General features: G+C 32.7%; 3 protein-coding genes across 3 annotated transcripts; 2 read left to right on the top strand and 1 right to left on the bottom strand.

The window, feature by feature from the left end:
- The first annotated feature begins 760 nt into the window (after nucleotides 1-760).
- Nucleotides 761-2112, top strand: LOC137826160 (HMG-Y-related protein A-like). The gene is made up of 2 exons (XM_068632028.1): nucleotides 761-1099; nucleotides 1443-2112. Exons 1-2 carry the CDS (start codon nucleotides 1049-1051, stop codon nucleotides 1926-1928), a joined length of 537 nt encoding a protein of 178 aa, XP_068488129.1. The 5' UTR covers nucleotides 761-1048; the 3' UTR covers nucleotides 1929-2112.
- A 5903-nt stretch (nucleotides 2113-8015) lies between these two features.
- LOC137826311 (DELLA protein 1-like) lies at nucleotides 8016-10649 on the bottom strand. Its single transcript, XM_068632239.1, has one exon. The coding sequence runs from the start codon at nucleotides 9845-9847 to the stop codon at nucleotides 8222-8224; it is 1626 nt and encodes a 541-aa protein (XP_068488340.1). The 5' UTR covers nucleotides 9848-10649; the 3' UTR covers nucleotides 8016-8221.
- A 5356-nt stretch (nucleotides 10650-16005) lies between these two features.
- Nucleotides 16006-25943, top strand: LOC137825838 (uncharacterized). The gene is made up of 10 exons (XM_068631624.1): nucleotides 16006-16708; nucleotides 16801-16938; nucleotides 17256-17444; nucleotides 18452-18589; nucleotides 18676-18797; nucleotides 18923-19055; nucleotides 19155-19284; nucleotides 21527-21606; nucleotides 21722-21856; nucleotides 25399-25943. The coding sequence occupies exons 1-10, from the start codon at nucleotides 16199-16201 to the stop codon at nucleotides 25621-25623; spliced, it is 1800 nt and encodes a 599-aa protein (XP_068487725.1). The 5' UTR covers nucleotides 16006-16198; the 3' UTR covers nucleotides 25624-25943.
- Nucleotides 25944-26376: the final 433 nt, after the last annotated feature.

The raw sequence follows: 26376 nt of genomic DNA, 5'->3' as shown, positions 1-26376 counted from the left end.
ATTTCATTAATATTTTTTATATTTTAATATGTTTCTTACATTTTTAAAAATATATTTAAATAAACTGTATTGGACGTTACGGATAGAATGATGGACAGGAGTTTTAACATTTAAAACATTGAATGTTTATTTTAATAATTAGACTGTTTTTAATATTTGCTATGTTACTTTTATTTTTTTATGTAATTCAAATTAAAAAATATTTAATACTTATTTAATTAATTAATTTAAGTAAAATGAATTTTTAAATAAGAAAATATATATTTTTTAAAAATTAATAACATTAAAAGAGTTAATAAAAATGTGGTTATTTTTTAATAATCTATTATAATATATAATAATTTAGAAAAGAACACAAATTTTATTTATATAATAGAATTTGTATAATTATATATTTGTATATTTATTCATTAGGTTATACGTTAACTCTCTAAAAACACTTATAATCTGTTAGTGAAAATTAATATAAATATATGTAACGGAAGTAAAATATTAAATTTAAAATGATAAATATTGTAAACAGACAAAAAAATTCTGGTAGACTTTCAATTCTGAACTCTCCTAAAATTTAAATAAAAAAATGAAAAAAGAGTTAAAAATTGGGATGGTCTCCGTCAGAAAACCTAATCCGTGAGAAAGAATGAAGCAAAAGACAACAGGTACCTTCAAATATTTCTGTGAACTAGCACATTCCTGCCACGTCATCGATCCGAGTGACCTTCCGCGTAATATATTTTCAGCCGTCGGATATTCATCTTTTGCGTTATTCTTAACCGTCCATTTTCTCAAAAAGATGAACAAAGGAGAGTTGTAAAAGAGGCATGAAATTTTTTCCTTTATCTTTTTAATTAAATTTCTTTCCAATTTTTAATTTATTTATCTTCCTTTAAATTCAATCCTCAGATCTTTGCAAGAGTCATCCATATCATACTCTCCACTTTCCTTAAATTTTTTTTAAACTTCCTCTGTTAAAGTTGCAGATTTTTGGTGGGGGTTGGTTGAGGGTACTGTACAAGCTTTTCAACATTTTTCACAACCTGCAGCATCAATGGCCACTGAAGAGGTTAATAAACCTCAATCACTTCCTCCGTACCCCGAGGTAATTTACACCGAAATTCAGATCCCAATTTTCAGGTTTTTCTTACCAAAATTATTTTTTTTCCAACAAATTTCCTTGTAAATCTGGTGGATTTCACACTGATCTAACTGATCTATGCATTTTCACTGACTTGGGTTTCTTCTTTTGTCTACCCCTGCTCGACTTTTACCACTTTTCGAAAAGAAATTAAGATTCTTTTAGGAACTTGAGAAATCAGTAAAAAGGGTTTTAATTAATTTGGCCTGTAACTTAAGAAAGTCACGAAGCGGGTTATGGTTTTGAGATAGAGAGTTGGTTTTTGATGAGAGTTGTGTTTTGTTGACTTTGGGTGGTGTTGATGCAGCTGATACTGAAAGCACTAGAAGCTCTGAATGAACCAGGTGGATCCAGCAAATCAGCAATATCAAAGTACATAGAATCGACCTATGGTGAGTTGCCGGACTCAACTGTTTTGGGGAATCAACTGAACAAGATGAAAGACAGTGGAGAGCTTGTGTTCAGTAAGAACAACTTCATGAAGCCCGACCCAAGTGCTCCACCAAAGAGGGGCCGTGGAAGACCACCAAAGCCAAAGGCCCCTGTCTCACCAAGCACCGTGGTCTCCCCTCCAAGGCCAAGGGGTCGTCCCCCAAAGGACCCTAACGCCCCTCCAAAGTCCCCAAAGCCTAAAGCCACCCCTGGAAGTGGCAGGCCAAGAGGCAGGCCAAAGAAGATTCCTCGATCTCCGGGAGCGGCCACGGTGTCGACGGCCGCCGTATCCAGCGGAAGGCCCAGGGGTAGGCCTCCTAAGGTGAAGCCTCAGTTGACAGAAGTGAGTGTTGAGACATAGAATTGTTTCTTTTATTTGGGTGGCAAATGTAGTGTTCCTACACTGTATAAGTGGTGGGTGTGATGTTAGATCCTGTGTTGTTGATGTCATCTGGTTGTAAAATTATGTAGTGGTAGCTGACTTACTGCGAGGCTTTCTTGTTTGTTTTCCTTTCTAATTATCAAAGAGAACAGGGACTTGCTAATTCTTATCTTATGTTTGTCATGTTCTATCTTGGAAACCATAATGGAGAAAGGAAAAAAAAAAAAGGGGCCATTGTTTATTGTAGTCAATTATCCCTGGTGGTGAATCAAAGCAGAATTTTAATGGAAAATGTTTATGGTTAGCCCAAAATGGTAATAAAAACTTCAATAAAAAGTAATATCAGAACTATAAATATATAATGCAATGAGTTTATGATAGATATTCTTGTGAAGTAGGTTTATGTGTATGATTCTAAAATTTGATGATCCCTCTGAACATTTTAACGATGGGAAATGAGAGGGTAAGTTGTGGTGGTGGCCCTAGAGATAGAAAAAGGAGAAGGTAATAGTGATGATGTAATAGATTTGACTGTATGTTTGATATCTGGACACCAACCTATGGAGAACCTCGTACGACACAATCTATATTCCCATGTCTGTGTTGATAAGACGTCTCCAGTGTGGTGTGAAGTCGTTGTTGTTTCCCTGAGGGGGGAAATAGGCTGGCATGGCATGGTTTGACCGCTAGCCTAGTGCGCGTGACTCTTCTTAACTGTCAGGGTGACATAAAATGGTAATGTCTGTAATTGATCTGCTTTGTCACACAATTTCGAATTTAAACTTGGGCTCATCAATGGCCAAATCCACTTCAGATTCAATCTTATGCTTTTATTACTATTTTTATCGTTATGGTTGTTGTTTTTTTGCACCCTTTATGGGATTGGTTTGTGTCGTGTTTTCGATGTCACACAATTTCATCTTCCAGTGGTGGTAGCTAGATTCACTTCCTGTTATAACTTGGTTTAACGTTGTGATGTTTTTATAAATTACTCTCATCTAATTATTGAGTTATGAGACTATATGTTATATGTCATCAAAGTATCTGTTTGCTCAATTCCCTTTATCTTGAATTACAAAAAAGAATGACAAGTTCACAATTTTAAACGAGAATTATTATCAGATAATAACTTACACGCTGTTCGAAAATTCATTTGTTTGTCTATAAGTTTTCTCTGAGATATTTGACAGGAACGGATTATATCTAAAGAAATGAATTAAGGATCCATTTATATCTAAACTCATTTATTATATAATTACTTATAATTGAAAATTAGTAACATTTTAAAAACATATTTCTCTTAGTTTTTTTTAAACAACGTCATTAACAATATCAAGAAATCTTCACCTCACAAATTATCATATTTTTCTTCCAACATCACATTTATTATATAATATGGAGCATATATATAAACTTTTAAATAGAATATAACAATAAATATCACATTTGGTGACAAATAAAAGATGTAACCATAAATAAAATATGTTTAGTGATATTATAAGATGTGCTATTAATTACTGATAATTATCTATCAATACGTAAAATCAAATTATTTATAATTTTTTTCATATACAACAGTGAAATAATTTAACAATAATAATTTATAAATAATATTATACAGAATTTTGAAGTTTAAGAATAAATTTCTTTTGAAAGATATTATCATTAAGTGTATCAGTAAGTAAATAAAGTAATGCGTTATCTATTAATTTTACATACGGATTATAGTCATATTAATAAAAATAATAATTAATAATATTATTAAATATAATATTAATAATTAATAATAATAATACTATTAATATTAATAATAAGAAAATTATTAATAATAATTATTATTCATATTAATAATAATATTATTATTAATGTTATGATTATTAATATTATTAATATTGATATTAATATTATTATTATCGGTATTGTTATTATCAATATTTTTAATATTAGTGGAAACATAATTATTGTTGTAGTATTTTTGTATTTTTTATTTTTATTATAAATTTATACATATTTGTTTTTTTTAAATATTATTATAAACCACTCACATAGTAGCAACCATGATTATCATGTCTTCACACACTTTTTCAAATGTTTTGTTTATTATAGTATTAAAAAATGGTAGATTCTCAACATTTTTTTTTCACCGTTAACATGAAATTTTGTATCAAAATAATATGCTCTTGACCTTCTGCATGAAAATATGGATAGATAAATAACTTACAAAGAATTTTTAAATTTAAATGCTTCTCATATATTTAGTTGTTATTAGTATTTTAAAAATTGATAGATAAATTACTAATCTCACCATAGTACGTTTTTTTAATTACTTCATATTTTCTATTTTAATTTGATATTAAAACTGAAAATAAATATGTAAAAGTAAATTATTTAAATCAAAATATATAAAATTATTATGTGTTAAAATTGGAATTTATCGTCTTGTCAAAACGGTATAGTTTTGTTTTGTTGCAATCGAAGCAAGTCAAAACAGAGTTGTTTCAGTTTTGAACAAAAAAGTCCATAAAAAAGTATAGTAAGAAACTTACCGATCGAAGAGAGGTTGTTCTCCTCTTTATCAATGGAGACGTCGACCTTTTCAAGTTTGATTATGGAGCGACGGGAGAAACCTAATGAATGGACCTAGACTTGAAAAAAGGTTGTACACAAACACTTTTAAGACAAATTTTTCATACACTATATCAAGTTGAACCTGCACCCAACAAATAAATTGATTTTACCAATTTGCTATTAATGAATTTGAATTTAGGGTTTGCATCTTTAGCAACTTCTTTGACAGCTTGTGTGGCAGCTTGTGTGCGACAACAACAACAGTGTGCAACGACAAGTTTGGCTGACGGTGGTTGACGATTGACGAGGTGGGCGAGTCTTGGCGAACCATTTGACGTTTTGAGTGGTTGGTAGCATTCATGCGTGTTTTCTGAAGTGTGCCATGATGGTTTTGTGGTGATTATGCGACAATTTAGAGTGCTTTTAGGTGGGGGTTCTTTAGAGACCCACTCCTTGAGAAGAAATGTGAGTTTGATGTTCCTTTGGTTACATATTTCTTATGGCAAAACAAGTGTGGATATTCACTCATTCTGAATATTCATGTACGAAGTTGTATACTATGTTCTAAATAACCTCATTCGGATATCCACTTTCTTCCATAATCCATGCACCCATTGCACTTGAAACTACAATCACTTTTAAATAAAAAAAAACAAAACGAAATGTTGCAAAGTTTTCAATTCATAGGTAACGACGCGGTTCGGTGCGACACGAGCGGGGAGCAATGACGAAGTTGCATGAGTGAAATGAGAGAGTGCGAGAGTAAAAGAGAAAGAGATACTGAAATATGGGAGAGAGAGCACGAGAGTCGAGAGTGAAGTGTGAAGGTGCGGATGGGGAAAAATAAATAGGGTTTTTAACGACGGTTGGAGAGAGAGCCGCCATTATTACCCCTAGCATCTTTCACGACGATTGGGCATAGAACTGTCGTTAAAAAGGTTGAATAATTACGAAACTGCCCTTGATATTTTTTTAACGACTTTTTTTGATAATCGTTTTTGTATAGGGCGTGGTAATGATATTTTGTACTAGTGTTTTGAAAGATACACAACTTCATTGCGAATCGGTTGTGTAGGAAGTTGGACTTTACATCACCTTCATTGCACAAGTAAGAGAACTACTTAGACATTTGGAGGAACATTTTGTGTTGTATTTTTTACTTCATTATAAAAACAATAATATGTTACATGCATTTCTACATGCGTCATTTTGTTGACCCTTGTTTGTAGTTATGTCAACTTAATTCATGATCCTAAAAATATGATTTTGTTCAAAGTGATAACAAAATCAACTACACCTGACTGCATAATCGATTATGTGGTTATGTTATCATTTTGAATAAAATGAGATTCTCATATTGTCTTCCATACTCTTTATTTGTGAGGTTAGAAATTTAATTTAAAATTTTGATATTGTTAGTTTGAAATGTTCGTTAGATTTTAATTAGAAAACAAATTCTTTTGAATACAATGCTAAAGTAATATGATATGTTTATGATATATTTACTATTTTTTATTGTGTAAATTTGTTAATTATTATTAAATAATTTAATTTATATTGTAATTATAATTTAATATTTTATTATTAAATAGAGTTGTAAATATATGGTCATAGAAGAAACAATTGTAATTTAACTATTTTTCTTGTATGCCTCATATTTTCCCATGCAGCTTTAAACTTATTATTAATTTAATTTATATAATATAATATACCTATGTAAACTATGTTTAACAAATTAGATATTTTAATATTGCTATTTCTAAATATAATATTATATTTTTATTTTATTTATTGGTATAATTTATTTATAATCATATATACACCACACACGATACTTTACAAATAGAAAATAGATAAAGAAACATTATGGCGATTTTGAGAAAAGAACTATTGTTCATGGTCATGGATTTTATTTATTTTTTGTTTGGATTTGAGTTTCCTCCACACTTAAACATTTTAGAACATAAAAAGAATTTGTCATAGAAAGATCATTACTATATATAATGACCTCGTCAAAGTCTTCTACACAAATTTCAATATACTAGCATCAAAGATATAGTCACTGAAGCGTTGAAGAAAAAAAATAAGAATAAAATCAAAAAATAAATAAAGATAAAATCAAAATATTGAGTTCATGTTGAGAAATCAAAATAGTTGTAAGAAATCCAACTATGATTTAATAACACATCTCAAAGATAAATAAAGTTGAAGACAACATGTTCAACTAATTTTGGGTTGTACTACATTATTTTCATTCACATATTAGTCTTTTATAAATAAATATTTAAATTTAAATTCTAATTAACATTTCACCTTTTACAATTTTTTAAACTATTTTATAACCAATAATTTTTTTTCAAAATATGCTCAAATTCATTATTTCTTTACTTATAAATACACACGCATATATAATAAAATCAATTAAAGTAATTTTAGAAAAAAATTGTTTTAAACAATTCACTTCGTTACTAACAATTATTTAAATTTATTGTATACTCATCATTAATAAAATATTACTAGAGGCATATCAGTAATTTATTTATTATATAATGTGATTGGATTGATTTAAGAATAAAAATATTGTATATAAACAAAAAATTACCATTTTGACTAAATGTTACAATTTCAGTGGAAAACGCAAAACTCACCAAGCTACGGTCATGGTCTGACCAAAATTTTCTCTTACCAAATTACTCTGACCAAATGCAAAAGCCACAAGTACCCTTTTTCAACCCGTGACTTGGAGGGCAGGTAAATAATCTCCTTTAAAAGTTACACACTAGGATTTTGTACGCCAACATGCAAGAACATTTTGAATTTCAAAATGCAAAATGATAGTTTATTATTTTTATACAGTGATAAATTTAAAAATAAATATATATATATATATAATAAAAAATACATTATAATTAAATGATATAAAAATATTAAAATAATAATATTAAAAGTAATAATATAATTATATAAAAAAATTGAGATTATCAATGTATCATTATTTTTTCTGATAAAAAAATGTATCATTATTCTTTCAAAAATAGCCAATTTTTAACTCTTTTAAAATATTTAAATGATTGATTTTTTGGATTTTAATAGATTTTGTTTTAATTCTTGATTTATCCTTAAATAAATTATATTTCCAAAATGCAGTAAGGTAAAGAAAAAAATCTTGAAAGAATTAGTTTATTAAAATTCTTAAAGCCATGAAAGAGATCTTTATTATATCTATTATCCATTGTGGTTGAAATTAAAAAAGAGTTTGAATTAAAAAAAATAAAAAGGAAATGCAAGTAATCCTTTCATTAACTTAAGAGATAACAAATACTTTTTGAATTAAAATTTTTACGGATACGTGTTCTATCGATACCTATATATGTGATACGAGTATTATATCGACATCGATAAGCTATTTAAGATAAATATCAAAATTTATTACATGAAAGAAATTTTTATTATATCTATTATTCTTTGAGGTTGGAAAAAGGAGTTGAATTAAAAAAATAAAAAGGAAACGCAACTAACTCTTTCATTAACTTAAGAGGTAAAAGAAAAATACTAGAAGGGTAATTATAATTAAGATCTTTAGTTGGTTTTTACCTTTATATTTACCCTTTCTCTCTGTCTCTGGAACTAGGTCACGATTGAGTCACTCTACTTTGACTGAACAGTATCTGGAAATATCGGTTCATGTCATCCTGATACCTAACTCAGCGCAAGCCATTGGGCGCGAGTCTCCACGCGGTGGAGGCAACGAGTGGCCTGGTGTGCCACCCAAGCAAGAGGCACCCATTGTTTTCTTCCACTCTATACCCTTTTCCCCCCTCGGCGTATAGGCCCAGCAACATCCTCGCTTGTCTGAACGCGTTCGAACCCAAACGAACCGCTTCGAACCCTCCCAAACCGAACCGCCCCCTCCACTGACCCAGCGTTTCGTGCCTCTCCACGCGTTCATCCCCCTCACATGCCACAACGTTACATATCTGCCTCCCCAAGTACATCTCCGCCATCACCAACGCCTCTTCACTAGACGCTGCCACTGATCCCTCCAACGAGTCAAACAAACTCGAGTAATAGTACAAAGCCTCCGTGAACCGCTCCAGAAAAACCGGACTGTTGTGATTCGCTTCTTGCTCCACCACGGTAACAATCTCCGGCTTAATCCTCTTAATCGTTTCTAACACCTTTTCAATGTCAACCGGTCGCGCCAGTAGGCGGTGAAGCTCGAAGATAGAGTTAACCGCGACGAATTCTCCGGCTCGGATCTCGAGCATGGACGGATCTAGATCCGCTAAACTGTTACACACAAATCCGCGGAACTCGAATTGAATCCTAACTTTTCGAGCGAGTTCCGCCAGTTTCAAACCAACCTGACTAAGCGTGTCGGAATCGGGGTCGTCGAGCCGCGGCGGTCCTATTCCACTGAGACGGAACACTGGTGGACCTCCCGGACGGACCGCGAGCGCTTGCATGAACGCCGGCCATTGCAACCCCTGCTTCAGGCCAAAATCGATAACATGCACCGTGTCCGCAGCGGCGAAGGCTTCGAGGATGGCGTGGTTTGCCGTGAAGTGCGCGAATTTGAGGTACGGGCTCGATTCGTAGAAATGTGTGTGCAGCATGTCGGAGTAGGAAGAGTCTAGAGTCTCGTGAGGGTAGAAGCCGTAGATTCTTCTAGCGAGAGCTTGAGCGAAGAACGACGCGACTTTCCCCATTGAACCTCCTTGCGACGCAGCAAGGTTTCCTGCATGCTTCACGAGGCCTTCCGCAAGGCTCGCATTTCCGAATTGAACGGCCTCCGCGCAGGCCATGAGCGAGTGGACGAGATGCACGCCGGCCTCCTCCATCAGAACCACCGGAAGCACGTTGTCCGATGATATCGCGGGCGAAAACAGAGACGAGGAGCTCTTAAATTGCTTGTGGCAATTCTGATTTTCTAGTTGGGGATACGCTTCAATGTATGGTAATGGAATCGCTCTTAGATCGTTCTCGGGGACGGTGATTAACGGCGATGGAATGACAGCGTTGTTGTTGTTGGTTGCGGTGATGTGATTGGGCGCATTGTTGAGAATGTTCTGGACCCAGCCGTAGAGATCGGTTGGGTCGTAATGCACGGTGTTGTTGGCGAGATGGGACATTCCATCTCCCTCCATTACCATCTCCAATTGGTCGAGCTTGTGTGCCACGTCAACCATGTTTGAGGAACACACTTTGTATCCTACACCTGCCAACAACCTGTCTTCATTTTCTTCTTCCTCAAACACCACCTTCCCCTTCCCACTGCTTGAACATTCACCTTTCACTGCATTGGCGTCTTCCATCCCTTCCCTCTTCATCTCTCTGAGCGAGCTTAAAAAAAACAGAGAAACTGTAGCTGATGCTGTTTTTTTCTTGGCTTCCCCTTACGCAAAACAATTAGATCTTAAGTATTGTTACTTTTGGGCGGTGTGTGTGCGAATAATGGCATAATGTGATGATACGTGTGTGCTAGAAATGAAGCTTTGGTTTAGACATATAGAAGAGCCGTGACAGCACCGCAATGCCAAGAACAAAAGATGCTGGCTGATGGAGATAACACAGTATATGCTCACATTACGGCTCTATTTCAATCCTTCAAGCACGCTCTGCTTCACGCGCGTGCTCTCACGTTCCCTGTGTTTGTGATTCTCGTTGATAATAGGGGTGGATTAGGCCAATCAACAATGTACTAATAGCAATAGTATCATTTATGATGATGAGAGAGAGAGAGTGAGTTAGTTCCTTGGGCTTAATCATAATCGTTTTAGCATTGAATTTGAGCAATAAGTGCACTTAAATATTCCCTTGATCCGTTATATAGACTTTGTTTTGGCATCATTGGATCAGCCGCTAACATTAATTGATGTGAATGCTAAGTGTGGGGACAGCATGCCTGGTACAGTCGAAGGAGCTCTGTAGGATCTGGAGTTGGAGAATATATCAATGTCAGTTTGATAGGGCTAACGTTTTTGTTTTCTTTTAATGCTGTGCTACCCAACAATAAATCTCAGGAGAGAGAGATATATGCCACTTCCATCACAACTATCTACTCACACATTAACTCAAGACAAACATTTTCGGTTTTTTACAACTCCAATTCATTTTAACCCTTGCGTTCATTCTCCACACACAACTCTTATGTTGCTTATTTTCTTTACTTTTCTTGGTTGCATTTTTTCCTGACCTATTTTTAAATTTTTATTTTAAATGAAAATTTGAATACTACTCATTTAAAAAAAATGGATGATTGGGTTTTCATAAAGCCAGTGAACTATTGTCTTTTATATATAAATATTCATTATTTTTTTTGTCTTTTATCAATATATTCATTATTTATTTTGTATGTGTATTAATGAGATAATAAATTTGATTGAGATGTTAGAGTGCATTTAATGCAAGATCTTCACTTGAGATTTCGTTTTCACAAGATTTCCTATTCAAGCAACATTCAGCATCTACATCGTTCAAGACCTACACTATAGAGGAAAAAAACAAGAGTTTTTTAGAAGAATTCTCAAGATCTCAAGAAAAGTACTTTTGTATACCTTCGTACCATCAAAAATTAAATTAAATTGTGAGATAAACAAAAATTTAATAAAAAGATTTTGTATTATATGACACAATAGAATCCATTATTAAAAAGAAGTAGTATAAGATCTCAAAATATAGAACCTTGCATTAAACTTATGTGAATAATAAGTAAGTTGTCCCTATTTCACAAATTTATTCAATTCAATTTCGTAGGTTAGGTTAAGTGTTTTTTAGCACCAATCATAATTTTATTTGATAAAAGATTCATAAATTTCAAATTTGATGAATCTGACTTAATTCAACTACGTAATGAAAATTTAATACTTTTTGTCCAGTAATTTTAATGTAAAAAATAGATCTACATTTTATTATATGAATATTATTTATGTATAAATGAAAAGTATTGGTATTTGTTCTTATTCATTACAGTGATTTTAATGTTATGGTTCAAAATAATGACTTTAATTTTTTTTGTGTCTTTATAGGGGCAGATTTCAACACTTTTCATCCGAAAAGTCCATGTATAAAAAATATCTGAGATTTTAACATAAAGAAATTATTAAAGTGTTGGAAGGTTAAGAGGTTACGACTCTCTTGGTTCTATTACCTCCAAAACTCACAGCTTATATCCCACATTTGTTTTTGCAATTACTTGCACTAATATTGTCACCTGATAGGTAATTTGTGGTATCGTGGAGTTACATAATGATCAAATCTTAAACTTTTAATTCCTCTTAGGTTTAATTTTAATTGTGGATTCATCCCATGGAAAATTGATTAAAATATCTGAACGTTTTATCATAGATATTTTTTTTTCAAATCTTATTTTTTCCTAGAAATCTGAAATTAACACTAAATTTTGAAATAAGATGTTCTTATTCAATAAAGATAATAAAAAAATGTAAAAAAATATAAATTCATAAATTAGATATTATTTTATATGTATTTTAACAATTAATACTCACAAGTGCCTATATTTTAATATAAAATATTACTGAAATTATACACTTATCACTCTCCCCAACTTAGAATCTTGTTTGTTCTCAAGCAAAATAAATGAATATATTTGAATTTAAATATCAAAACACCTTATGTAAAATATGTAGACATAATCAACTTCCAGGATCAACTCAAAACAAATGAATGACAATTCATTAAGGAATTTCTTCTCATATGCTCACAGGTAAGTGTTTCTCTCTATTTTTATTGAATCATAACAAATCACAGTTGCTTTTCATCTCATCTTCAAATCACAACATATTAGAAACATGAATCTTGAGGTCTTTTCCAGGATTGTAATGAGGTTAGGCTTCCAAAACATATTGGTTGTTCAGATAACAAAATGCACATCTTAAAGAAGAAAAACATACCTACAGTTCAATTATAGAGAACACATATATTATCTAATCATCATTTTCTTTCTAACTTTTCATGATGATTTTTTGTTTTTGTTTTTTTTCATCAATAGGAATAGATTCTTCCTACTTTCAACTTTTTGTGCTTTCAAGAATCATAACCAATAATTCTTTTTTTTATATGTATTGCATCTATGTTCTCCTTCCTTAAACATGCTAAAGGTACCAACAGAAGGCACTTCGCTCAAGTTAGATTTAGTATTCGATACTCGGTATTTTGAGTACTGTGTAATGACGTATCTGATTCTTGAAATTTATACTATTTATATTATTTTGATGGACCATTCTTATTGGGTCAGATTAGGAAGCTGAGTCATGTTTAAAAGTGTAATAACCAGGTCGGAAACATGATCTCAATCATACAAACTCTACCCGTACAATATATATATATATATATATATATATATATTAATACATATTTTGTATTTCAGATTTTACGTTAGAAAATACACAAATCCAACTTGACGAAACACTCACCAAAATTGTTTATAAGAATCACCGCGTAACTCAACCAACACCACTACTAACCACCATCCATAGTTACCAAAGACAACAAGCACTGCCTCCAACCAATGACAGCCACCACACACACACTATAAATTCTCCAAAGAAACACACTACTACCAACATCTCACCATTTATTTCTAAAAGAAAAAAGTTGTTGTACGGGGTGCAGGAATAAAATATAGGGGTGCAGAAATACAATATATGGGTGCAGAATACGACCCCTACGTGTAGTAGGCACCAGTGTGTTGGAAACAAAATGCAAAAGCCTGAAGATGAAGATATTTCCACGCATAAATAATAACAATACAAAAATTTAATCATACGGGTTCGATATCGTTGGGCTGAAAATTTGAGTTAACAGAAACAAACTGAAAAATAGTAACTACAGAAAGATTCTAAATAAATAAAAGCTGTGTAAGAAAAAATATCGTCATTATTGAAAATTGAAAATAAATCTTCAAAAATTTAAATAGTATTTACATAAATTTGATTATGATTACATTCAATCTTGAATAAAAATAATTATTAAAATCACTTTGTACCATGATTATTATCATTATCTTTCTCTTTACCATTTTTACTGTAATTATTGCTATCACTTTGGACTTGTGATGGTAACAATAATAATATGATAACAAAACAATGATTATTATCATCAACGCTCTTGTGAGTGTTATTATCATTAAATGATACTATTTTGTCACTTATACTATTACTCTGACTGATCCTATTACCCTAATTAAAATTATAACTTTCGTTATGATTATTATTGTCATCATTAATAATGATCACAATATTAATAATAATAATAATACATAATTATTATTTATCATCCATAAGTAAAAAAAATACTGCTTTTGTAAATAATAACAAAAATAAACCATTATTTTATAATTTAAGTATTTTTCTTAAAGTGTTACGTGTTCTAAAGGCATGTTTAAAGTTTTTTCTATATGGGTTGAAAATCACAATTCTTGAAAATGAAAGACATTTGCATTTTTTTTTATAAAATTTAATTATTTAGAATATTATATAATCCAACGATAATAATGAGAACATTTTTATTGCAGTATTTTTTCTACTTAAAGAAGGTTAACTTTTCACTTTCATAGGATGAGTATATTATAAATGGATATATCAATTAGGATGTCAAACAAATTTACATATAGTTTTTTTTTCCAATATGCTTCTATTTAAAAAAAAAAACGAAATAATTTTCTAAAGATCAGTGTTTATTTTACGTGAAGATAACATGGATTCATATTCAAAATAGTATCTCGCGTCTAAAAGGAAAAAATACTATACATTACTCTTGAGACGCGTAAGTTTGGCTTGAATTTACTTTGTTACGTGCAAAGCAGAAGTCAACAAACAAAAGATACAAATGAACATAATAATAATAACAATAAAAAGCAAAATTAACCTTTCACAAGAATATCAACGTCATATAATAATAAAAACTTTTTTTCAATATCTATAATAAAATATTTTACAATTGGACATATGAAAGACAAAATTCTTATATGTAGTAAAAGTCTTGGTGTTTTTCCTACACGTTGTAATTCGATTTGTTATTTTGAATTTTTTTTTTTTAGAATTGTACAAGTATTATAGAGTATAAAATTATTTAACAAAAATTGTCATTTATGCTCACGATATCTGAAAAACATATTTTTTTTTTCAAAAAAATTGTATATACAAAATATTTTCAAAAAATTGTACATGCAAAATACGACTATAAGTTAAATCATATTCCGATAACATTCGTACTGAAATTGTATTTGGTGCATACAATTTTAATTAATATTAACTGATAATTGAAGTCGTATATAATAAGTATGACTTCAGTGTAAAGTTAAATTGAAATTATATTTGGTATTGACGATTTCAATTATATCAGATTTTACTGAAATCACATATTTAGTTTAATAATTTATTTAAAAAAAAGACTTGTTAGTTTTTAAATAATAAAATATTTTGAAAAATATTTAATTATGTTATTTTGATTGAAATTTATCCTTCAGAGTTAATTAAATATATTTTTATTTATAATTAGAAATCATAACTAAAAAATATTTATAAAATTAAAAAAACAAGTTTAATATCAACTTGATCTCGCTAAAAAATAAAAAAGGATGTATTAAAAATGATATTATATATTCGTATAAGTTAAAAGTAATGTAAGACAATATATATTTAATATAATCTATATTTATTACACAGTGGAATCTTTTAAATTATTTTATAATAAAACTCCTTGAAACTAAAACACAAGTTAAACTAATAAAAGTGATTTTTTTTTTCATGAAATTTATAAACTGTTTATTTTAATAATTTTTTAAATTGAATTATGAGATTATATGTAAATCTAATTTTAAATGGATTTAGAGATACATAAATAAAAGTGAATAGATAAAAGTGGTGGTCTGTTTTTTAAAAGAATAGAAATAATGATTGAGAATGATAATTTAATATAGTGGAGGAGGGTCTAATGAGAATATTTAACAATTACTTAAAAATATATAAAAAATCTAAATACTCAATCAAATATTTAAGATTAAAAATAAAGTATTTTCATTATCATATTTTAGAAATATTCAATTATCACTTACTTTTTAAAGATGGAAATAAAAGTGATTTAAAGATGAAATAAAAGTAATAGATTAAACTTGATGGCGTGTTATAAAAAATACCAAATATATAAATACAATTAATGATAAAAGATAAGCACACACTAAATTTTCTAAACAATTAAATTTAAAAAATTCTTAACTATCATATTCTAAATTATTTAATCGTATTTTTATAAACTTGTTATTAACTTACTGTGACCAATATATATAAATTTATTAATTTTTCAGAGTTATGAGTATTTATTACGATATTAATTATATAAAACATTTTACAGTTAGGTAAAAATTAAACTCTTTTGTGTTATCTGTTATATTTTTGTTTTTCAACGTTTACCAAAAAAGTGACAAAACGCAAGGGATTATGCAAATACAGTGTCGTAATTGAGTGATGTCAAACTTAAAAAGCAGAAGGAAACACCCACGTGTGTTTTTTTATCACACATGAGAGTCCATCTGTATGTGTTCTCTGTCATCATCTTCTACTTAATTACCCTCTCTCTCTCTCTATTTGTCTCTCTCTGCCTCCGATCTATCTCCAACGACGCCGTCTCGATCTTCTTCCTCTGCCTCGTAACAGAGCGCCATGGATGAGACTTCAGCTCTCATTGAAGCCATTCTCAGGGAGCAAGAGGAAGAAGAAGAAGCTCACAGAAGAAGAACCCGCACCACGCAAAACACCGCCGCTAAAAACAACACTAACGAATGGCAAACTGTGTCCTATCAGAAGCGAAACCGTAACAACAAGAAGTCCTCCTCCAAGCAGCCCCTAGCCAACGACAATTTCACCGCCGATCAGTCCTCCGATGTCTTCAGCTCCGTCGAGCGGCATTCCGAGGAGCGCCGCCGCCGCCTCCTCGAGTCTCAGATATCTGCCGCTGCTGAGGCGGCGGGCGCCGCTCCGAGCAGATTGAAGCAGCTTTCCGACGACGAAGACGACGGCGATGCGGAGCCGGAAGCCGGCGCCATCCAGAACGGTTCTTCCGAAGTGAAGAAGGCAAAGCAGAAGAAGCCGAAGAAACCGAAGGTGACTGTGGCCGAAGCTGCTTCCAGAATCAGCGCCGATGAACTCGACACGTTTCTTGCTGAAATTACCGTGAGTGTTTCGATTTCGCTACTGATCTGCTGTAATTGCGATTCGTTTTTGTTCATTGTATGTGATAGATAAGATGAATCCTGTTTGCGCAGGCTTCGTATGAATCGCAACAAGATATTATGATGATGCGATTTGCTGATTACTTCGGTCGCGCGTTCTCGTCGGTGAGTGGAGCTCAATTTCCGTGGTTGAAGACGTTCAAAGAATCCACCATTGCGAAGATTGTTGATGTGAGTTGTTTCTGTTCCTTTTTATTTTGTAATTCGGATTAAAAATTTGGAAACTAAGTTGTATGGTTTTGTGATGCGCGATATATGGTAGTATGTATAGAATTTTTAATTGCATGAGTGAGCTCTGATCTGATCATTGTTGTTTTTGAGTCTTTTGTGAAAATGTCGCTGAATTATGTGTGTTGACTTTCTGTGATGATCATCCTAATGCATCACTCTTTTTATAGTCTTTGTTGTTTTTGATGGTTTGGATGCTTTGTGGTCCTTGGTCGGTGGTAATTGTTAGTCTTTCTTATCATTTTTGCCTTTCTCAACAGATCCCTCTTTTGCATATTTCTGAGGATATTTACAAAATATCAACTGATTGGATCAGTCATCGATCATATGAAGCCCTTGGTTCCTTTGTGATATGGTCGTTAGACAGCATTCTTGCAGACATTACAAGTCATCAGGGAACTGTTAAGGGATCTAAGAAGGTGGTCCAACAATCATCATCGAAATCTCAGGTACCCTTTGAAATCACACCATGACGGTTATGACAATTTGTCGTGGTTCTGTAACGGTGTTGCATTTCTTAAATTTTTGTGTTGATGAGGACATTACTATATTTTTTTGGCGTTTTTAATAGTACAGAAATAAACTTTGCGTCTTTGTTGATTTGTGTCTCCATATGAGCAAGTATATGTATCTGTGAGAGATGGTATCTGGATTGCTGGCACCATCTAGTGACTTAATGCTTGGTTGGATATTGTTGTTCTAACCTTTTTGGATGTCAATGATAACCTTTTCTGAATGTTGATGTTAATTTCATAACTTTTTGTTTTAATTACCATCAAATTTTATAGATGACTGTATTGCAACTTTGACTTTTTCTTAGTTTCTTTACCAAGTTGTTTCCTATTTAATATGAAATATAGAAATATTCAAAATAAAATGACCATTTCTCAAGCCGTATTAGATTTGATATTTTTCTTATGGTTCCTTAGCTTTGTTGGCACTAGTGAATGACTAGCTTTTCAAACAACACAAATATTGGTTAATTATTTAATGTGTCCTATGAGTCTGAAATGCATTAAGATTTAAGGATGACAAGGATGTACGGCATAAGCTAAGGGGGACAAGTTTGGATGTGGGGTTTACCTTCTCAGACAGTGATATATTACAGTCTGATTCTCAGCTTTGAATGGTTGTGCATCTGATTTTCTGTAAATGTAGCCAGATATCCATATTAATAAGGAGATTTTGTAAAGGTGGCCCTTTCAATAAACTTCTTGGTGTTCCAGGATCAACTTGGCTGATGTCACTTTTTCAATGTAATTTGTGTATTTTTTATTTTTTCTACTTATTGATGATTGCAATATGGCATCCAAATTTATTTGAATATTTATAAACTTGTTGAAATATCAGTCAAATCTTATAATGTTATTTTAATTCTGTAACATGTTTACATATGAGCTATAACTATAATTCATTGAATATTTGGTGTGAATATTGTATATCACTTGAACTACAGGTTGCCATATTTGTGGTTTTAGCAATGGTGCTTCGACGAAAACCTGATGTCATGATTAGTTTATTGCCAATAATGAAGGAGAGTAAAAAATACCAAGGACAGGATAAACTCCCTGTGTTTGTTTGGGTGATAACTCAGGTGACTTCTTTCAACATGATATAGTGCCCCCACCCCAAACACAAATTTGTTATATGGATTTGTAACTGGATTTGGATTTGTTGTAGGCTTCTCAAGGAGATCTAGTTATGGGGTTGTACTTGTGGGTATCTCTTCTCTTGCCCATGCTGAGTGCGAAGTCTGGCTGCAATCCACAGTCAAGAGACTTGATATTACAGTTGGTTGAGAGGTTAGGAACCTTTGTGATTCCTCACTAACTTCCCCTGATTTATTGATTGTAACTAGTGCAGAATTCCTAGATGCTCATTCTTTCCTTTAACAATTTATCTTCATCCATTCTTTCTTTTTTAACAGAATTATCACATTTCCTAAAGCTCGTTCTATTTTACTAAATGGGGCTGTCAGAAAGGGGGAGCGTGTTGTGCCCCCGTGGGCACTTGATTCGCTATTGAGAGTTACGTTCCCTCTTCCTTCAGCTCGGGTCAAGGTAGAATTTTAAAATAATCCTTTGTATCTTCTAAGCACTTGCATTGCAATCATTGGTTTAGCTGAGATACTCATCTGGTATTTTGTATATTTTATTTAGGCCACTGAAAGTTTTGAAGCTGTTTATCCAACAATAAAAGAAGTTGCCCTTTCTGGTTCCCCTGGAAGTAAAGCACTAAAGCATCTTGCGCAGCAGATACTAATTTTAGCAATTAAAGCTGCGGGAGAAGGTAATTTCTAGTTAATGTTGATTGCCGTCAATTTTTTCCTTTGCAGATGTAATTTATGTAGTGCTGTTACACGGGGACAACCATACATCAAAGATAACGTTATCCATAAACTTAATATTTATTTACAATATAAACGTATATTAATCCCATTCAATTCAACTCTTTTGTGTGTAAAAAATCCTATAAAAGAAAGCAAAAAGAATAAAAAAAAAATGTGCAGAAACTTGACATGGTTCCAAAACTGGGCATCTAAACAAAAGAAATTTATAATCTTAGTGAGCATAAGACACATTTAAAGATTTCACAAAAGCATTGTTTTCAGCCTGTGCGACAAACCAGAAAAACAAAGCATCCATGATACCCACATTCTTCTAAAACATTCCATAATATTACACACACACACACACATATATATATATATAAATGGTATAATAATATATCTTTGCATATAAGAATACGAAAGATCATAGTAATCATGTTAAACAATCTGACTTTTATTTGACAAGCCCCCATTACAACCACTTAGGCAAGGATGTCCCATTGCCCTCTCTATCCCCAAAGACATTTTGCTACCCTTGTTTCTGAAGGTGGTAGTGCTATGTCAAAGTGAGTTGCAATTCGTGAGTCAGCCTGACTCATCATCTTATTGGGTTGAAAAAGTTAAAAGAATTCTTTTATTGTGGGTCAAAATCAATCTAGCTCAGTTAACCCGTGAGCCAAACATGTTCCAGTTGAGTTTTAAGTGAGTTGACCAATTTCAATTTCAGAAAAAGAAATGCAATTTGAAGATATTCGAAGAACTCTTGACATTGGTTAGATATTTAAATATTCAATGCTATTATACACATGCACACACATATAAAATACTATTAATAAAAAAATAATTGTTCTTTTTTGTTTCTTTAAATTTAGTTCCTTTAATGTATCAATCCGTAGTGGTTTGAGCCAGGTTGAAAGTTTTTTGGCTTACCATAAAGTGAACGAGTTGAGTCAACTCAATTTTAGCTCAACTTGTGGTGAATTAACTTATGTGAGCTGAGAGTTGGCCGACCTTGGCACCTATAATGCTTAATTTGCTTCATCTTATAAGACAAGTGTATGCTACCTCATCCAAGATGGTGGTAGCTCTCATATTCTCCAATCCCAAAGGAAAGGAGTTTCTCATGTCATCCTAGACGATGATAGTTTCATATGCTACCCATGGTCTGAGCTGGTAATGCTTTATTCCCTTTACCAAAAAAAGAGGGTATTACTTTTCCCTTTTTGATGGAAAAGTGTACTTGGCCATTTTTGGAGATAACTGTTCTCACTTGCATACAATATAACAAAATTGTGATTTATCCGCGTATCCACAATTGGAAATCACACAATCAATTGACAATTAATTCATAGCAAGTCACTCTAGAACCAATACCACAATTAACAATTACACTATTAGTCAATTAATGAATAACCAACGCCCAAAATCACTCATGAATTCATAAATGAAAATAATAGGGTTTAATTTAGCACTTCTGAAAAATCACCAAATTCCCCCGTGTTAGATTTCACAAGAATAATTCACAAACCTCTCAATTTCTTACTTTAAACCCAAATAAGAAGAACCTCAAACCCCAAACCCGCCAAAACATGAGATGGAAGAGTAAGGACTTGAGATTTTAGTCACCTCTTCAATGGAGAAAAATGTGAGTGCTCTTCAGTTCCCTTCACACACAAAGCTCTTCTCCTTCCTCTTCTCATATTTGATAACTTTGAACCCGAAAAACACTAAATCCTTTAAAATACTAAGAGAAATTAGTTTCCCTTCAATTTTCTGGTCTGGACACGTTTTTAATCTATTAAGTTTTAAAATAATTAATTAAACTTCTAACACTCATCAAAACCACTGTTTTGGTTTAAATAATCAATTATTACATAAAGGAATCTAAAATATGGAGCAGTATTAATCGATTATTTCTTGAAATAATTAATTATTATAGTGAACTCACTACAAACAACTTTTTGAAATAATGTTATTTGCAGAAATAATTTGTTATTTCGGAACCTCTGAAATATCCTATAATTGATTGTTTCAAAGCAAACAAACACCCCTATTTCAGACCAAACACTATCTATGTGTTACAATTTACTAGTTATTTGCTTTTTGTGCGGTCTCTCGAGTATTTAAGTATTTATTACTAAAAGATGAAAGTGTTGGTGTTTTACTTTTGTTTGAAAACTTAAATGCTTGAGTCTTTTACAGCTAATCCTGACCTATCAAAGGAGGCAAGTGACATCTTTATTTGGTGCTTGACTCAGAATCCTGAGTGTTACAAGCAATGGGTAAGTACAAGGGAATGCTATTTCAAAATTTATTTTCATTCATTTCCTACACTTTTTCCCTTGGGACTCCTTTCGTACTTACTAACACAAACATGTGTTTTATACTGGGAAACAGGATTTGCTTTATATGGATAACCTTGAAGCAAGTATTGTTGTATTGAGAAGACTTTCTGGTGAATGGAAGGAATACTTTGCCAAACATACTAATCTTGATCCTTTGAGGGAAACTCTTAAGAGCTTTTGTAAAAAGGTAAACTATTTTCATTTTTAGTAAATGCAGTTGCACACAGCTTGAGACACTCAACCTTTCTAACTGTACTGCTGCATTTTATATTAATGAACACATTGGTATGCACATTGAAGCCTCTGTATATTTTACAATTTGTTCTTGTATGATCAAGGGTGATTTTGGATAAATAACTTAATTGAGTGGTTATTAAGTAAGAGCTTGTTACCAAGAGAATCACAAACCACCTTCTGTTATTTTGCCGACTACTGTCTTCTGTTTTTCCTTTGATATACTAACAAAGGTTTTGGGTTAGCTTGTTGCTGATCTTGATCATTTTTCCTAACAATACCTCTCCCTCAAAACAGAACTTTGTCCTCAAGGTTGAATTTCGGAGATTGTTGTTGTATATTAGTTTTATCTTCCTATGTTGCCTCCTCTGGTGATTTATCTTGCTATTGAATCAACAATTGATGTACCGATTCTTCCCTTTGCTTTACCATCCTAGTTCCTAACACTTGATATGGTTGTAATCCGGTGGAATGGTCCTGTAACTTCGACTGGATGATCTCCTACTGCCAACTTGGGTTGAGAAACATGAAAAATTGGGTGAATTCTGCCCTACACTTGAATCTGTAACTGTAAAGCAACTACTCCTATTTGCTTGATCACTTTATAGGGCTCATAGTATCTGGTTGCCAGTTTTGGATACAGTCTTGTAGGCATTACTTGGTCTTGATGACAAATTGTGAAATATATCCAATCTCCCACCTTTATTTTAGATGTTACTCAATGAGCATTAGCATATCTTGTCATGTGATCCTGAGCCCTTAACTGATATTTCAACTGTTTTAAAGCTTCATCCCTCTCCACTAGGCATGGTGCTACTGCTTCTACCAAAATGTCTGCTGGAATAAATCTGGCTACTGAAGGAGGAGCCCTTCCATATACCACCTTGAATCGTGTACACTTTTGCCCCTTGGTAACTTGTATTTTACAATATTTTTCCCATGAACTCCACCCTAGCCTTCGGCTGTCCAGAAGTGAAACATCATAAATATGTTTCCAGTGTTCTATTCAGTACCTTGGTTTGTCCATCATATTCTGGATGATAAGATGTACTCATCCTTAATGTAGTGCCTTGTCTTCTAAAGAGTTCCTTCCAAAAAAGACAAAGAAACACAAAATATCTATCACTTACTATAGAAGTTGGAATCTTGACAAAAATATTTGGCCCATTTAACCCGTCTTGTAACTCAAGACTCCTCAATAACAGGAGTATGAAACTTATTTGGTGTATTCACTTTGTTGAGAACTCTATAATCAATGCAAAAATGCTAATTGCCCCTGTCTTTTTAATTAGAATGACTGATCTTGAATAGGGACTATTGCCGGGCCGAATACACGAGACCAACGTTTCTTTAACATGTTTTTCAATCTCATTCTTTTTAATGTAAGAATATATGTAGGGTCAAACATTCACTGGATCAACCCTTGTCTTCATGAGAATTTTATGGTCGATTTCTCTACTTGGTGGCAAATCTTGAGGTTCAGCAAAAACATGTTGATATTGATCTTAATATTTGTTGTAGTTGTTTTTGCTCTTTAGTTTCAATCTGTCACGCTTTATTTGAATTTACGTCATCCTCAATGTCCACCACCCACAATAATGGCGTTACGTCCACCTCTCTTACCTTCATTAATGCTTGAGGAGAAGCCTTACATGTCCCTGATTTACAAACGCCATAGCTAAAGTTTTCCAGTTCACCTTAACTTACCCGATAGTTGCTAACCATGCTATTCCTAAAATCAAGTCCAACCCTGCCATCTCAAACAAGAAAATTTCCATCAATTCGTACTCTCTTATTATTACTGCAATATGTTTGCGACAACCTTGTGCTCTTTTTCTATTCCCATCTCCTAGCCGCACTCCATAGTACTGAGTTGGTTCCACGCTCAATTCCAAGCATTGTACTAATCTAGAAGAAATAGAATTGTGACTCACGCACGCCACTGTCAACTAGAATCAACACCTTTTTTCCTTGTAGTCTTCCTTCCAATTTCGTAATTCAGGGTTAAGTCAACCTCCCTGCCAAACGCAAGGAAAGATCCATTGGCATAAAGCTTCCAAACCCTCTTCTTCTTCATCGTCACTAGTTAATTTTGTAATTTCAACTTCTTCATTAACATGCTCATCCTTTGCCAAAATTACTTTAATAAGTCAAGTCTGGACCTTGGTTCCATCCCACTTGGACGAGCTATCACTCGTTCATCAACCATAGTATCTCGAATTCGCTACTGTGTTATGCTTTTGAGTCTCCCCAAAAATCTTTGCTTATTCCAAGTCATAAGCTAATTCCTCAGCTCTAACCAATTCCTTGGGATCATGAGGGTGAATATTGGGTCTAATACTGTTACAAACCCGCTAAGAAATACCCTAACAACTGATCATCTGAGGTCAAAGATGCTTGTACCACTAACAACTCATTCTTTCTTCTTGTCGAATCACTAGTAATTGTTCCAATTATGGAACAAATGAACAGTGTTTTCCTCCATGCTAATAAAAGCGAATTTCATTTTGCAAACTAACCCAAAGGGTTGTTTCCCTCAAACATGGGTAATTCCACCTTCCACTGGCGAACATCATCTCCCTCTGCTTCGAGCATTTCACTTTCCACTGCTGTTTCATGGCCACTTTGTTCTCCAATATGAGTGATGCCTTGCCTTTACTTCCAGTCTTTAAGCAAATCTTTGATCCCATCAATGCCTCTTGCTTTTCTTTATTTCGATGTGTACCCCTTGATCGTTGGTTGTCTTCAACACTTTTACCATTGATTTCAAGTCGATAACCTGGTTTCACGTTTGTCCATTGTTTTCTTTCGAATCCGGCAGGTTGGACCAATTTTTAAAAACTTTTATTGATTGAATCACAAGTACAGAGGCTCTACAAAGGAAGCTGCTCCCCTTTTGGACAAGGACTTATCCTTCTCACAACAATGTAATCTTTACCTATCCCCACAAACCCTTAAGTGCTCTATCTATACCCTTCCTTTCTAGCCGTCGTAACTGATTCAACAGTCTACTGTTATTTTGCCCACCACTGTCTTCTATTTTTCCTTTGACATACTAGCAAAGGTTTTTGGTCAGCTTGTGGCTGACCTTGATCTACTTTCCCAACATAATAACTCATTAAAAGAAGCTTACACAAGGGGGTCATTAGCCACTTTCATATGCTTAACCCAACACCTTAAAATTTTTCCACATAAGTACTTGAATAATATAAGCCCAAAAAGCTCTGTAAAAGTTTCTTCCAAAGGCTCCCAAAATGGGTTTATTAATTTGGCAACAGTATATTTAGGCTGTTTAATCTCTTGCAGCATATCCAAATGTTTCTTAACACGTTTTCAAAATCCTTAGGCGAGAGCAGTGAGATTAGAAACTAAATAACGTAGTTATCTTAGGTGACACATTGTTCCAGAATCAATGTAGAGAATGCACCTTATCTTGAACCTAATTTAACTATATTTGTTAATCTTATGCCATCTCACTCAATCTGTCTTTTGTAGAATGAGGAGGCGTTTGCTAATGTGGATGATGGTTCTAGCCATGCATTATTAAAGGATGCAGACAAGTACTGCAAGGTCATTTTGGGACGATTGTCGCAAGGCCATGGGTGCATGAAGAGCATGGCAGTTTTTTCTGTTATACTTGCTGTTGGTGCCGTTTACATGTGCCAGAACATGAATCTATGGGATTATAATAAACTGACAGAAATGTTGAACCTCTCCTAGGTTGCCAGAGTATCCTGTGGCTTAGTCGGTGCTTATTCCCAGCGTGAATCACTTAAGCCAATAGTGTGAGGTGTGAGGAATATTTAATTTATTTTAGTCTTCAACTTAGTGAAATCAAACAAAAATAGGAACAAAACCATGGAAGCTTGTGCTGGCCATTTATATAGGTGTTAATGTGTGTTCTCAAATTTAGGTCAAGTTGAAAATTTTTTATTAAGAAATTTTATAGTGGCTTGTTATATATTGATTTTCAGATAAAGTGCCAAATGGCTATAGAGAAATGCAAATGAAGGTGAAATTAAGCTGTGCTTGAATGTTAATTTTGAAATATTTTAATTCTCATTTATTCTGACTTTAGTTTGTTATATTTCATGCTGCTATTTATTATCTTTCTTTAGATTAGTGTTTCGATCAGCAATTATAAAAAAAAGTGGTTCAATATGCAGTTTCTTTTTTAAAAAAAATCTAAGTAAATAATAATGTATATCTTATACATATGATATCCCAATGGCAGGGTCATTTCACTTCCTAAAAATATTCAAAATCACCCAATCTTACTATTGGGTTAAACATTCTATAGAGCATTTTTTTTCCTAGTGCAATCTATTAGATAGCATTGTGGTTTGGGGTTAGTTATTGGTACTTTTTTCTGTTTGAGAACACCTGTATTCGTGTGGCGTGATTTCTCCAAATTCACAAGTAAAATTAAAAACTAAAAGACTAAAAGTAAATTGATTTAAGATTTAGAAGTGA

The sequence above is a fragment of the Phaseolus vulgaris genome, chromosome 8 (assembly GCF_000499845.2).
Source record: "Phaseolus vulgaris cultivar G19833 chromosome 8, P. vulgaris v2.0, whole genome shotgun sequence".
NCBI lineage: Eukaryota > Viridiplantae > Streptophyta > Magnoliopsida > Fabales > Fabaceae > Phaseolus > Phaseolus vulgaris.
Note: the sequence above shows the minus strand (reverse complement) of the source record. Positions and strands in the feature narration are given on the sequence as shown.